The sequence below is a fragment of the Stegodyphus dumicola genome, chromosome X1, assembly GCF_044657685.1.
Source record: "Stegodyphus dumicola isolate Sdum_Otavi_A_Nest chromosome X1, ASM4465768v1".
Lineage (NCBI taxonomy): Eukaryota > Metazoa > Arthropoda > Arachnida > Araneae > Eresidae > Stegodyphus > Stegodyphus dumicola.
Genome location: NC_140780.1, coordinates 107262237 through 107277435, shown reverse-complemented (window position 1 = coordinate 107277435; position 15199 = coordinate 107262237). Strand labels below are relative to the sequence as shown.

At 28.7% G+C, this 15199-nt stretch overlaps 1 protein-coding gene across 2 annotated transcripts in view; it reads left to right on the top strand.

The window, feature by feature from the left end:
- Start1 (Steroidogenic acute regulatory protein-like) overlaps nt 1-14841 on the top strand; it is a 169162-nt gene extending 154321 nt beyond the window's left edge. For both annotated transcript variants that reach the window (XM_085808397.1, XM_085808396.1), the window contains 2 exons: nt 6195-6288; nt 11847-14841. In XM_085808397.1, coding sequence (XP_085664523.1) covers nt 6195-6288; nt 11847-11951 — 199 coding nt within the window. In that variant the 3' untranslated portion in view covers nt 11952-14841. The remainder of the gene's footprint in view (nt 1-6194; nt 6289-11846) is intronic.
- The last annotated feature ends 358 nt before the right edge of the window (nt 14842-15199 follow it).

Here is a 15199-nt window from a genome sequence, read left to right as displayed (position 1 = left end):
AATTAACAGATAGAAGTCTTTCCTTAAAAACCTAATGTCATGCTTTTTGAATAAGCATAAAACTTTGCCAACTGACCTTAATTTTTAAAGCCTTGTTTCCCTTAAAATTCTTAATACAATTATGCCTTTAAGAAATTTATTTCTAAAATTAATACTTCAGTTTAGCTTAAAATTTAATGCATTTTAATTTTACCTATAATTTTTTACAAAGATAATATGTAATAAATCTAAGCTTAATATTTACCATTTCGAAAGTAATACTAAAAAAGTATTCCTAGTTATTTTAAATTTCGAGATTTGCATACAAAATTGTGAAATATACATGTGACAACAGAAAACAAACTTTATGCTCTCTCTATATTACAGCATGTTAATTAAGAAGTTTATTGAATTTATAATTTTATTGTTAAACACTATGAAGCAAATAATATGCTAATTAAAATACAGAAGTAAAAATAATTTATTACTTAATTCATAAACTTTACATAAAACCTGAAAAAAAGAATTAATTAAAAAATAACATAATATAATTTAATAAATATTTCATAAAAATTCGTTTCGACTGCTTGGAAAAAATGAATGGTTTTTCCCCTGTTTGTAAACCATGTCTCCTAAATAAAGAAAAAACATTTCTTTTAAAATCATAACCATGCTCTTAAAAAGCTTATAAAAATTATTTTAATAGATGTTTTAAACATGTGCTTATATAACACTTTTAATCATATTTCTTTATAATATCTTAATTAATTAAGAACAGCTTAAATTCTTTTAAAAATTGGATTACAGTGAATCGTCTCATTACGGCAAGCTACCTCAGTCAATCACTTTTTAAATTTAACCAGCATTCCTCATAAAATAACTAATTAGTAAACATAACTTCTCTAGGATGCCCACTATCTTTTAAAGATCAAAATTTTCAGGAATCACGTATAGCTATCTTAGAGAAGGTTCATTGTATAAAAACAGCCAATATTCAAATATTTTCATAAATGAAGCCACCATAGTTATTAAATATAATATACAGTATACTTATATTCAGAATTCATAACTTGAATAAATTTCTCGAACTGTTTTAGCATTCGAAAAATATTATAATTATTACCTTAAATTTCTAAAACAATATTACATATTGGTCCAAATGAATCACTGGGACTCAGACAACATCCCCCCCCTAGCTTTCTTTTAGCAACAGGATTCTGAAATTGTTTTAATGATTTAGGTAATGTTTGTCTTCCTTAAGGCGCTCACAAAACAAGTTACCTTAAATTTTTTGTCCGCATAGTGGTCATTTTCATTTTACTAACTGATTTGCTAGTGGATTTTGGGTGCATGGCCTATCATTGATGAAACAATAATAGTGAACAGCTTCAAGAAAATGAGGATATCTAATACTCTTGATGCCATATTCCCACTTATGTTTACTAATTTTATCTTCCGAAAATTAAGAGGGAAAATTAAACGAATAATTTAATTTCCAAAGGACACAGTCACAGTAGGAATATAACAAATGAAAAGTAATCATGGATAAACTACTATTATCACAATATTATTTATTTAAAAGAAACCTCTATTTCAATAAGAATACACATAATTGCAACATCTAATAAGTTATCTCATTTCTTCTTTATAATTTGAACTTCTGTCATTCTCATTGTTGTTCTTGCAATTCCTTAGGCCTCAGATCATACATAAATAATTAGAGAAGGTTGTGGTCCGATGCTTGCTAGGGTGAACATTCAACTGATATGGCAAAATTTCACAGTGAATGGCAGTTGGTATTTGCTTTCACTATCATAGATCATTTTTTGTATTAGGCTGACATAATATTCAATAGTTAGAAGAGAAAGATTCAACGGGGCCTTAAGTGTGCAAAAGTTTGCCTTTGTTAGTATGACGAAAACAATCATTATGTTGATAAATCCATTTTAAAATCTTGGGATATTCATTTTCTGAATGCATTAAAAGGGGTAAAATTATGTAAATATTTTTTTAATTTTCAGAATCTGGTTCTAAAGCTGGGTGGGGTGGAACATGCAATGCAATACGGTAATTCTGAAGATCATTGCTCGTGGCAGTACAAACTAAACGGTGATAACTTGCATGCTGTAGAAGAAGTCACAAATTACAGTTCCAGATGCATTAAATGCTTTGAGGTCTAGGGAGTAGCAGTGGGCAATACTAAGAGTGAAATTCAAGGTATAGGGAAGTAGGAATGAAAATTACTTTTATCAGATAACTTAAATGTTAATGTTACTAAGCGTTCTTATTGGAATGTAGGTTTCTTTTAAATAATAATACTATGATAGTTACCAGTAGTTCATTCATGAATATTTTTGATTGGTTATGATCTTATTGTAATCACATCCTTCAAAATTAAATTGATTGCTTAATTTCCCCCTTGATTTTCATACTATAATATAAAAGGAGGAAAAAAGTCTGCAAGTAAACATAACTCCTCTTTCTCTCTCTATATATAGACATGTATCTTCGTGTGCAACTAAGCAAAACAAATGTGACTTTTTCTTCTTTAAAAAAATTGTGTAAATAAATAGGATAAGAATTAAGTTCATTTCAAAGACATATGACACATGAAATATACATGATCAAAATAAATTAGAAAATTAAGTTCAAATAAATTTTAAGCTAAATTACGTGTTGCAATAAAAGTTGCAATAATTCAGTTGTAATAATTAATACTAACAAAACCAAACATCATATTCCCATTCTGCAAAGTATAAAAATTCTTCTGCAAAACTGAAAAAATGACCAACACTTTGGCTTATTTGATAACTTTCAAATTCACTCCTTTGTTTGCATTTAGAATTTATAACTTTAATTTTCCACAGAAATTTGTTTTTGATTTTAAAAAATTTCACTGGCATAATTTCATTCACTTCAGCATATATTAATAGATGCAGAAGGTTTTTTGTACCTTACATAATTTTAAATCTTATGTAAACTAACGTAATTAATAACAAAATCAAAACCTAGATCAGAAACTGCATAAAATTTAATTAATAATTAGTGTCACACGAAATGCTATGAAATTAATTAATAAAATAAGAATGAGATAAATATATAGAATTAATATTCCACATGTGTGAAGTTTGGAAGTTTTACGTTAAATATTTTTTTTTTTTTAATTAAGTATTTTTAAAAATGACCCCTTAAAGCATGGGACCTTTCGTAATTAGAACTTGCAAATCCACTTCACTAGTCTTTCATAACATTGCTTTTCTTTTATTAACAAGAAATATTGCATTCAGTTGTTTAATTTAAGATTTCAAAAATAATGCTACTGAAAGGCATGAATACTTACTTAAATTTTGAAATTAATTTGGTTGACTTAAAATAATATTTAAAAAAATAAATCTTCATATATTTAAAAATCAGACCTTATTAATTTTCTTTTATTTGAACGATATCTGAATTCTGCATTAGTTTGGACTAGTAAATCATTGGGCAATTAAATGCCAAGCTATAAGAGAACTAATGTAGTTTACAAATGCACTGAGTTTTATTTCCGGTATTAACTTTCAAAGAAAGTAAAATTTTCTGCATATTTGCATCATTTGGATTGATAGAATATGGCAAAGCATGCAAAGGCTATCAGCCTAAAGGGAAGTATATATTCATGGGCGGTTTTGTAAGGAAAAGTAGCTTGCATTTCCATTTATTCATGTGTGTATATATATATATTTACATTGTTAATGCTAAAATCAATGCTTCATTAAAAATTCATTATTATTTTATTTTTAATACAACGTACAGATACAGAATTGTTTTAAATTCCAATAAACAATAATAATTTATTTTTAAGAAAACTTATTTTATGATTTATATATTATATTACATGAATAAGAGAAACATTTGTCAAGAAATGTATTAAACTTGTATTAGCAGATTCATGCTATCCTAGTAACAAGACTATCATACTTCAAAACTGTATTAAAACTGGGCAAAATAAAATCAACATAAATTCTACATTAAATGTTTAAAAACTTATAAGTATGCAATGGTAGTTATATATACAATATAATAAATGTTGTCATTTATAAAATATTAATGAAATGGTATTTTTGGAAATAATGCACAAAATTTTAGTTTTGTTTTATAATTAGTTTAACGAATTGTTAGAAAAATATTTTAGGTCATTTCCATTTTTCCCCTGTTGATGTTGGTGTGTTAAAATATATGGAATAATTAAGTTGCATCTAGTTAGTAAAACAAAACATTACGAAAAGTATGATACGGCATATTTTTAATCAATATAATTACTTCATTTTGGAATTATAATATTTTTGTAAGAAATTAATATCACTGAAAAAAATATTATTACACTAAAGGAATAAACGAGATTCTCGACCGCGTTGTTCAAGTTTTTGTAATTTTACTTCATAACACACTCGTACATAAACATATTAGACTGAATTATAAACCAAGTATAACTAATTAGGTAATCCTAGAAAAAGAATAAACTAAACCTAGTAAACAAAAAATATATACATTACATTCAGAATTCTAAATGTTTATATAAACGTTTCTCGCAAGGCCTGCCGGAAAAAGATGTCAAACGTTCTTTGGTCAGACGATTGCAAACGAACACTAACATTATTAGTTTTGTTTTCAACAACCACATTATAGCACAAACAGTGATTAAATTTTGGAATAATTAGTTTTAAATAATAATACGGGCAATTTAAGGCGTAATTTATCGGATGCACAATGACAAAATACTACTATTAGATCTGCATTTGGAATAAATATTTTGCACTCTTTCAACTCATTAGACATTACGAACACTGATCTTAATTAATCGCAAAGCTTAAACGTTTAAATACTTACGCACTACATATAACAGTGCAAAGTGCATGAGAATAATCTGCATAAAATGAACAAAAAATATTTCAAACAGTAATTGTAAACGTTTTCTTACTTACTTGCGCTATACAACCAACATGCATTCTGCCATGTTTTTTTCTGCAACTAGCTTTCAAACACTTTTCTCCTGATTGGCTAACTGGTAGTTCGGTTCGAGGTTCAAATCCCGCGAACGGGCTGGCTGCATGGGCGTTTTCGTGGTTTTCCCCATGTGTAACGTGTATACGAGCCAGTTTCGCTTAGAAAGCCCTCCACGAAGGCATCCCTCCTCTTAGGCAGATAGCCTAGTGTGCTTTGCCATAATTAAAAATACACCAAATATACACCTGATTGGCTAATTTCCAGTCAGTCACGTGATTATTCCGCGCGGCTTCTGAAACATTATCTGTAATGCTAAAAGCAAATCAGCTGTTACCGCTACAGTTTGCTTTCAACCTGTTACCATTACAGGAAATTCTTGTGTAACTTTTTGATTTCTGTAACTTTACAAAACTTTTGCCTGTAAAGAGCGAACTTTTTTTTTACCGTGTAAAGCAACGATATGGCCCGAAGGCAGAACACGCTGTACTGAGAACTTCTGACCTCTACTACGGAAGTGACTGAACGTCCCATTAAATACTGGTTCTACCTCATTTACATAAAACGCGATACCGAAAACTCATTCTGGCAGGGAGTTGTAGGTGGGAAACAAGAATTTAAAGGCAAGGATTTCAAATTTTAAAATAACTATTAGAAAATTAAAATAATCCCGACAAAGCTAAAATTACACAAATAAACTTTTAGTGTTTCTAAGTTGTATGATTTCTGCCAGCCATTTTATATACCTTTTAGTCAGCTGGGTTCTATTCCTGACAATGCGATAAGCTGAATTCGTAATTTTTTCGTGGATTTTTAAGATGGGCTAGTATCTGGTAGAAATCATACTTCTCCATAGGCAAAGGTTCTTAGTTTGCTTTTTTGAAATCAGATAATGCAAAATACTCCCAGATAAACTTTAAATATAATATTGTCAGCATATCAGTATTAAAATTTGCTGAAATTAGAACGAATAACTTTGGTTGCTCTTAAAACTGTACTTTATGAGGTAAAAATTTTGTTTTAACGATTAAATTTATTAAAAGAAATGTTAGCTTTGAATATAATGCTTGGTCATCAGATATATTTTGGCTTTTGAAGTTTTTTGATGCAGTTCCTCTCTCTGTTATTAATTTCAAAATGTTTAAATGTTCGTAAAAAATATATATGTATACTAAGCTGTTGCTCAGAAATAATTTAATTTTTACAATATTGTGAAATTAATTATTGTGCTTTAGGGGAGAACAAGGACCTTGTGCATATGTACTAACTCCAGCTAATGAAAACGGTCAAAAATGTAAATTGCAGTGGCTTCTAAATACTAATTTAAAGGTAAGGTAAATTTATTTCTTGAAAAACTTTTAAATTAATGTGCTTAATATCTTTCTTTCTTACCATTGAATTAAATAGTCATAATCTGCATTATTAAACGAGTTAGAATAAGAATATCTCGTGTAGTTTTCAGCTTTTCTAGTGAGTCATTACCTCTATTAGTAACAATACCTGAGACATATAACTCGCAGCTATTTATCTGTTAGACATAAGTTATGTTAGATTCCCAAACAACAATACTTTTTATTAGCTATGAAGAACATTTTACGGAATGCCACTGTGAATTTTTAAATAAATGTTAGGCTAAATGTTTATTACTTTCATTTCTTCCTATTGAGCATTATTCAAAAATTTGATTTTTAATTCTTTGATTTATATTTCTGTCATCTTTTATTTCCTCCCAAACTAAGACCGCCCCAAGCAGCAGAAAGTTTAGCTCCGGCCTTATCTCAAAGAGACTGTTTAACTGAATGACTATTACATACCTATAAAGTATGAGTGCTATAGAATACCGTATTTGGATTCTTTCCCATCACCTTTATATATTTACATCTTTTTTATTTACTTTTTATTTCTTATGATTGTTATTTTTCTGTTTTGTTTATTTGTTTGCTACGTCCTCTCCTATTATTCATTATGTTTCAAGAGAACCAGTGGTTCATGAACCTAACACCAGACAGTCAGCAAATAGAAAATTATTATAGAAATAACTACCTTAAAATTGAGAGTATCAACATCTTGAGAAAGTGTAAGGGTTACGGGAACAAAATTGTCAAGTTTGTGCTTCCGCTTCACTAATATCATTCTTCGAATCTTCGAACATGCAACTAAATTCATGATGTCGGCCACGGACGCTGGATGTGTTTTAAAAACCAATTTTCGAATTTTCTTTACTCGAATTACTATCTACTAACATGATCATATGCCTCAATTTACGCCAGTAGTGACGTAAATTAATATTCTTAACATCTTTTCCAAACAAGATACAAAGTGAATATGGAGTCTTTCAGTGTTAATTGTTTCTGAAAATTATGGACACTACCTTCAAAGTTCACACATCGGCGCATAAATAGGGATCGGCAATTCATCTTCTTTGTATTATAGGTTATTCCTTGATTCATTGCTTGGATGAGGCATTTTAGGTTGGATGCTAAAAACATAACACAAAACATTCAGATAGTTAGCCCGTTACAATTTTTTTTTAACTTTAAATGCCTAAATTTTGGATTTAAATTTATATCTTCAAAGTTGTCGTTATTTCCCAAGTAGCACAGTAATGTCGAAACGATGTTGCAAACTCGTCGCGGATGTCGTCGCAAAAACGTTGCAATGTGTCGTCTTTAAGACGCCCAGATGTTCGCGAAACTCCACTGTTTTGCAACCGTTACAAAGACGTCTTTATTAGGACTTTGCAGATGAGGTTTTTGTCGCATAGACGTCGTTATTGCGTCTTTCGTAGGTGATATTTTGGTTGTGAAATCATCGTATCACGACGTCTTAACGACGCCCTAAATGTTCGCAAAATTCCACCTTTTGGCAACAGTTGTGAAAATGCCGTTATTATGTCCTTTGTGTTACATATTGATTTATGCAGAAAAATAAGCTTAATAATTAATATATCTTCTTTTTTAAAATTGTGTATTCCTTGTATTTTTCTAAAGTTACATATTTTATCATTTCCTGAAAACCAGAAGATAATACAATTTTTTCTCTTTAGACTAAATACGCATAATTAATAATAGCCTTAATTATTTTCAGTACTTTAAACTATAGTTTTTAAATTTCTCTTTAGACTAAATAAGCATAATTAATAATAGCCTTAATTAGTTTCAGTAGTTTAAACTATATTTTTTCAATAACTTATATTCTAAGTTACGATTATTTAAAATTTCATCATTTTTTCCCTTAAGTGAGAGTAATTATGAAAGTAGTTATTATAAATATATGACATTAATAGTATGTTTTAAGTAAGTAAAACTCAATTAGACATAAATAAAAGTAAAGATATATATGTGGGTAAAAAAAAAAGAGCGTTTTTGATAACTGCATTATCGCATTTATTTCTGTTAAATCTCAGAGACATTGAAAATTGCCCCTGTATGATAAATTAGGAAGCGGTTCTTAAGGTAACATAATCAGTATTTTATCTGAACTCAAGTATAAATTTATTCGCGTTTCACAGTAAAAAAATAACCATTAACTTCTATATCTCCAAAATATGCAAATGAAAGACAGTATAAAGTAGTTAATAAATGTGATCAAAATTATTTCGTACAAAAATATACCTAAATCTAATAACTTCCCATATTCATATCTAAAATGATATAATAACCTAACAAACAACATACATGACAGCACAATTTAAGAAAAAACATGAACTAGTAGTGTTTGAAAGTATAAATAGCAGAAGGAAGGTAACAGAACTAAAATTTCCAATTAATGAAAAAATATTTGTGTTTTTTAAATAGTAAGCAATTAAAAGTGCAATAATTATGGATTGCAGTATTTACTAGTAATGCTGATGTTTCTTAACACCATTTCTTTCGATCATATGTTAATGTATTTACTTATTTTTAGTTTCTACATTTTAGAATAGTGGTAGATTACAATGATTACTTCATGCACTTTTTATGACCGATAAATTTCCTTTTGTTACTTTACAGAAATAATTGAAATAATATAGTATACGATAGTAAGCTAAGTACGTTAAAGTAAGCTCTTCGTTAAATAGCACACGATGAAACTTTTTGTTTCTATTTATTATGAATTTCTTTGTTATCACAAGCACATAAAAAGTAAGCGAAGAAAATAGAATATACTTAAATTTAATAAAAAATAAAACCTAATTTCCAACATTCATTTATTGAGATAATCTAATAAACATACATAACAGCAATATTTAAAACAACGCGAATTACACAGTGTTTGAAAGAATAGATACCAAACAAAAGTAATAAAATTGCAATTTGCAATCAATAAAAAATATTTAGTGTTTTTTAATATTACACAATTAAATATCACATAATTATAGATTACAATATTTCATAGAAGTACTAATGTTTCCTTAACACTAGTTTTTCGATCATACATTTCATACACCGTTTAAACTCTTTAACCCTTTCTGCATGCTGTACAAAAGACAATATACTGTAGAATGTGCATTATTATTAATTTTAATAATTAATTAATTGCTTATATTATACATATATCTAATTCATCTTCAGCAGTCATATTAAGTACTGGTACCAGTCCAATAATTTCTTTGTATTCTGAAAATAATGAGCATACCGTACAGAGTCGTAGCTAGGGTTTTCAGCGCCCAGAAACAACTGAAGATTTCGCGCCCCCTACTGCTTGCCAAGGATGGAAAACATTTAATTCTAAAATGTCGTAACATCAGTTTGGCGCCCCTTGGATTCTGCGCCCGGGGACAAATGCCCCTCCTTGCTCCTGTCTAGCTCTAGCTAACTGATACCATAACAGTTTGAATTGTTGTTGCTTCTGTATTGATTGCATTTTCAGAAAAACCAGAAAGTGCCTTGCTGTTGTATGTTATTTTTGGTTTTATATAAATTAATTCTGAGAATCAATCTTTCAATATGACCACAATAATCGATTAATATGAATGATATACGATATAGCACTTAGAACGTTATAACCGAAGCACAAAGCTAATGAGGGTATCCAAATATTCACCGCTAGAACCACAGTGATTTGAGACTGACACTATTTCCACAGAGACGCTATTTCACAAACGCTATTTTCCACACACCACTATAGACCACAGAGACACTATTTCACGAACACTAGATTCACCATTATCATTGTAGCATTTCTTGTAGAGCAGATACTCACAAAGAAAATAAGCACAAATTCAGCATTATTCACCATGATTTCTCCTCAATTCAGAGTCTTCCAAACAGGAGCTCACAACAATGGATTTTCACTCACTGAAGCCAGTTGAAGTAAGTAGATACAGAGCAATGAGAAGATTCACAATGCGTTCTTTGATTGACAGTGCATTACATTTACTTTTAATATAAGCAGTATTATTTATATCAATCATTTCTTGATTCAATTTCAAACATAATGTCAGTCTTTTCAAACGCTATTTTCAAACGCCTTACAGATGGCATTTTTACCAAATTACTTGAAAGAACTGCTAGAAGCTCAATTAATTGCGCGGTTACTTCGAATTTGGCAGCTAGCCAAAGCGCGCAAATCTCGAGATGTTCCTTTATATAAGCATCCAGTAAATAATGTACAGGTCTGCTTCTCCTGACTGTCGATGAGTTTTCCGTCATATGTATTGGACAGCATCGTCTTTTAATATTGGACGTTTTCTCAGAATTCTTAAAATAGCGCCCTATTTTAATCCGTGAATGCACAAAATTGTACTTTTTGCACTGTATGAGGTAAAATGTTTCATATAATGTCACCATATTAATTGAAATAAATTCGTCCTTACTTCAAAAATAATAAATAAAGTCATATTTCAGTAGTGAAATAATTGCTAACATGTGATTTGCATTGATTTCGGAATGTGATTTTTTAAAATATAGAAAATGCATAACTTAATAACGTACTTTATAGATTAATTTCATTTTTAAATAATTTGCCGTATTAGCTCGTATTTTTAGTACTAATTAAATTTAATAAATCAAAAATATTTATATTAAATTTATATTTCATTAGATGAATCTACCTTAGATTAATATATTTAGATGAAATAAAGTAATGAAACATTGCAAAATAAATCTTATGCGGACTTCAGATTCTTGAAAGGGCAGATTTAGTCTCTTTTCATTCTAAAAGTAATGCCGATGAACTTAAAAAAATGATAAAATGACCACGTCTGAAAGCGGTCATATCATGACGTTTCAGCGACGTCGACAAATTGCCAAGATGCAACGGCAAATATTTTGCGTCTTCGCAACGTTGTAAAGACGTCGTAAAAGTTACCACGACCACTTTGCAACCTCTCGGACCGTTTTGCAACGTCTTTGCAATGTCGTCGTGTGCTACTTGGGTTTGATATTACCGGTTAACTAGGTATCAAATTTTACTTATAGTCAGAAGTACTGCCAACAAATTTAGCTAAAGAATTATATCGTATTCGTTATTAATATTTCTACATTTCAAATGCATCTTATTTATTACATTTCAAATGCGTTTTGTCTATAAAATTTCAAATGCATCTTATTCTATACAGCACATTTGATTTTCTGATGAGTAGGAATTTTATCATAGACTTTATTGCTTTTAAACTGCTTTGTGCAAATGATGAACTATTCTTCTTGATCAGTGAATCTTTATCTAGCATCAAAGTGTCATGCTCAGGATTAACTATCCATCGATCAAACAGGTTTCTTGTCAATATAGCTGAAGTTTTACATTTTCAGCAATTATTATTTTGTCTTAAGAACATAGCTAGTAAAACTTTTATAAACTTTCTAACCTTATGTACACATATATGTAATAGATTTCAGTTCTATAAAATTGGTGATGTTTTAATATTTTTTTTTTTTTTTTTTTTTTTTTTTTAATTTCCATTTCAGGGTTGGATACCACAATACTTAATTGACCAAGCAATGTCTGCTGTTATGTTTGAATATGTTCAGTCTTTAAGGAGGCATTCAACTTCCCCTAAAGCATCTGCATGATTTCCTCAAGTATTAAAATAACTAGTAATGGACTAACACAGAATCAGACCTAGTTTTATATACACTGTCAGCTATTATAATAACTAAATAATTGACTATATCTATAAAACTAGGTCTGTCATTTGTATAAATCATGTCTCAGTTATTCTCATTTATTCTTAAATTCGTACCGCATCACAATTTATTGCTATTTGCTTTCTGAATATTTTTATGATTTAAATGTTTGTCATCTGCGACAAAATGCAGGGTAATTCAGAATGATTCATCAAATTTCAAGTGGCTTTATTATTAAAATTTTCAAACAAAGTGTAATTAGTTATACCTTGCAAAAAGAGAGAACAAGAAACTGTACACATTTGTGGATGTGATGGAATGTGATGCTCCATAGTTACACGCTAAGCATAAAAGCAGCATTAAAACTCATCTTGTAATTAATCTAACATGTCCTCTGTCATAGACATATGGCATTAGCAAGACTTTTGAGCTTTGTAAGAAAAAGGCTAATATAGTTGATCATTTTGGGAAAACATTGGAATGAGCTGAAAATCAGCTGAGGTGTCTGTGATAAATGACCTGCGAGAACGATTAATGGGATGAATATGAATTTGCTTCAACCCTGCTTGTGTAACTGTGAGAGCTTACATAGAGTACTTATTAAGTGAGGCAAATCATGAATAGTTTCTCTTTTGTTTTATACATCGCTAATTAAACTTTGTTTATAAACTTTAACATAAGTCACATGTTTAAAAAATGTCATTTGAAATTAAAGGAATCATTCTTAACTGTCTTGTACAGTTGTAATGCTATAGGGCATTCTTTTTTAGAATTATTTAGGTAGAATTTGTATTTTTAATTAAAATATTTGATGATACTTTTAATCAAAATGAAATAACTGCAGTTCATTGTAATTTAAAAGTATATGTAGCTAATTGTCTGTATATTTCACAAAACTTATGAACATTTTTAAAAATACATTTTCTACCAATTTTAATTTTTAAAGCTGAGTCAGAACCATTGCAAAATGTTGTTTGTGTAACTAGTCACTTTTTTAAATCATGAATTTATTTGTATTCATTTTATAGTTTTTATGTATGGAATAAATTAAATAATAAATATTGATTGAAGTCATTTGTGTCTGTCAGTCATAAATTGTTGAAAATGTTTGAATAGAGTTTATGAAATCATGCCAAATTTTGCAAAATATATAACTGTTTTTGAGTATTTCAAATGTTTTTATTTGATTTCATTAATTATATCAGATCTTTATTTTGTGCAATCATTTATTTATATTTTATTTTAATTTATGAAAAGTATACAAATGAAAAATTGCTTTATTGTTAATTATAGTGTGGATAAATATAGAAAAAGTAGTGTCAATATGAATCTTTTGTTTGTTCCTATTTTTATCTTAAACATTTTTATTTTCAAAAAAATGAAAATTTTGTAATTAAATATTGAAACGTTTTTTAACTGGTATTTGTGTATGTGTTCGTCTGAAATGAAATATTGCTATTTATATAGTGTTTGAAAAATTATATGTATTTGATTTTAATTACAGAAGAGTCTGAATCATCTAACATGCAGTGAAAATTTGATTCACATTAGAATTTATTACTACTGTTGTTGCTGGTATAATTATTATTCTTCCTTTTATTGCTGGACTGGGTGTTTTGCTCAAGATATGTAATCCTTATTGCTAGCAACTGACTAACAGTTCGGCGAAAAGCAGTATTCATGTCTCATAGCCAAGATCATATCAATGCACCTATATCAGTTGCACTCACAGTTTTTACATCATTGGTCACATGATAAAAATGTTAAACATTATAACACAAATGCACGAACCATTTGTGTTTAAACATAATGAGGTTTTTCACTTTTAACATAATGGTATTTTTTTACCCTTTGTTGAATTAAAAAATTATCAAGTGGTTGTAGTACATCAATAAAAGCATGAAGCATTAAACTGACTAATTAAAAAGTATGAATTGATGCATTTGTTCAAAACAAACACATTAACTAAATTTTTGAAACTTAATTAGCTGAACATTACAAACAAATATCTAACTAATGTGACCAAGCGTTCCCATCAAATATGTTATCTTCTCCATTTCACAATATATCGCTTTTCTGTTGTCTATGGTTTATACTATATATTGTGCATCATGATGGAGTTGTATTTATTTTTCAATGAAGTAATTTTACTGCATAAAATTACTCAATGATTTCAGTGTGTAATGGGCATGACAGTGTGATTCAGTGTGCATGACTTGTAATAAAACTTGTAATAAAATTACAAAACTCATCAAGTTTCTTACATTTTAATGACATATTTTTATCAACAATATTTGGTTTAGTTCTATGTCATCTGATATTTCTGGCTATGTGACCACCAATCAGTTCTTTCTATGTTGAATAATTGGACCTGCACTGGGTCAGAAAAAATATACTTTTATAGACTGGAATACTTTTTATTCATCAAATGTTTCAGGTCTCATATTTGCAAAAATATTAATAAGGCCGGTTTCCTTTTTATAAGTTATCAAAATTATTTTATTCTTTATAATGCTAGGTTTTCATGTTCAGCTTCATTGTACCCATTTTTTATGCAACATATGTGTGACAGCAATTTGTTATGTGTAAGACAATCAGTAAAGGTGTTAAAATATTTATAAATATGAGTGTTTATCTGGTTGAACATTAAGATTAGAATTGCAGTTTTTTTTAATATCATCCTCAATCATTTAGCTTTGTATTATTTGCTTTGTCTGTTGTATGGAGTAGACGTAATATTATTTATTTTGTATGCTTTTTTTTTAAAGTTTTTATGTTAATTGTTTTGTAAAAATATGTGCAATGCTAAGTTATGTCAATAAATATTTTATCTTCATATGACATCTTTATTGCTTTGTGAAAGTTTAAAAGCTAGATGTTTCTATCCATAAAAATACCCGTGCTATAACTTTGAGTATTAACTATTAACTTGCAAAGTAATTCTTTTTCTTGTTTCAGTTTAGTGTTGCTTAAGGTATGAATTGTATGAAATAAATTTCATAAAATTATATCTTTTACTAGCACCTTTATTCTAGATAATGGCATATTTAGTTTTAGTTTTATTTATTTTTTATTTCTATAGTTCTGTATTCAATAAAACAACAAAAACGCACACAAAATTTATTATTCGTATTTATGTTAGATATCTATATTTAACATTCTAAAAAAGTTGCATATCTTTAAAAAATCCTAGG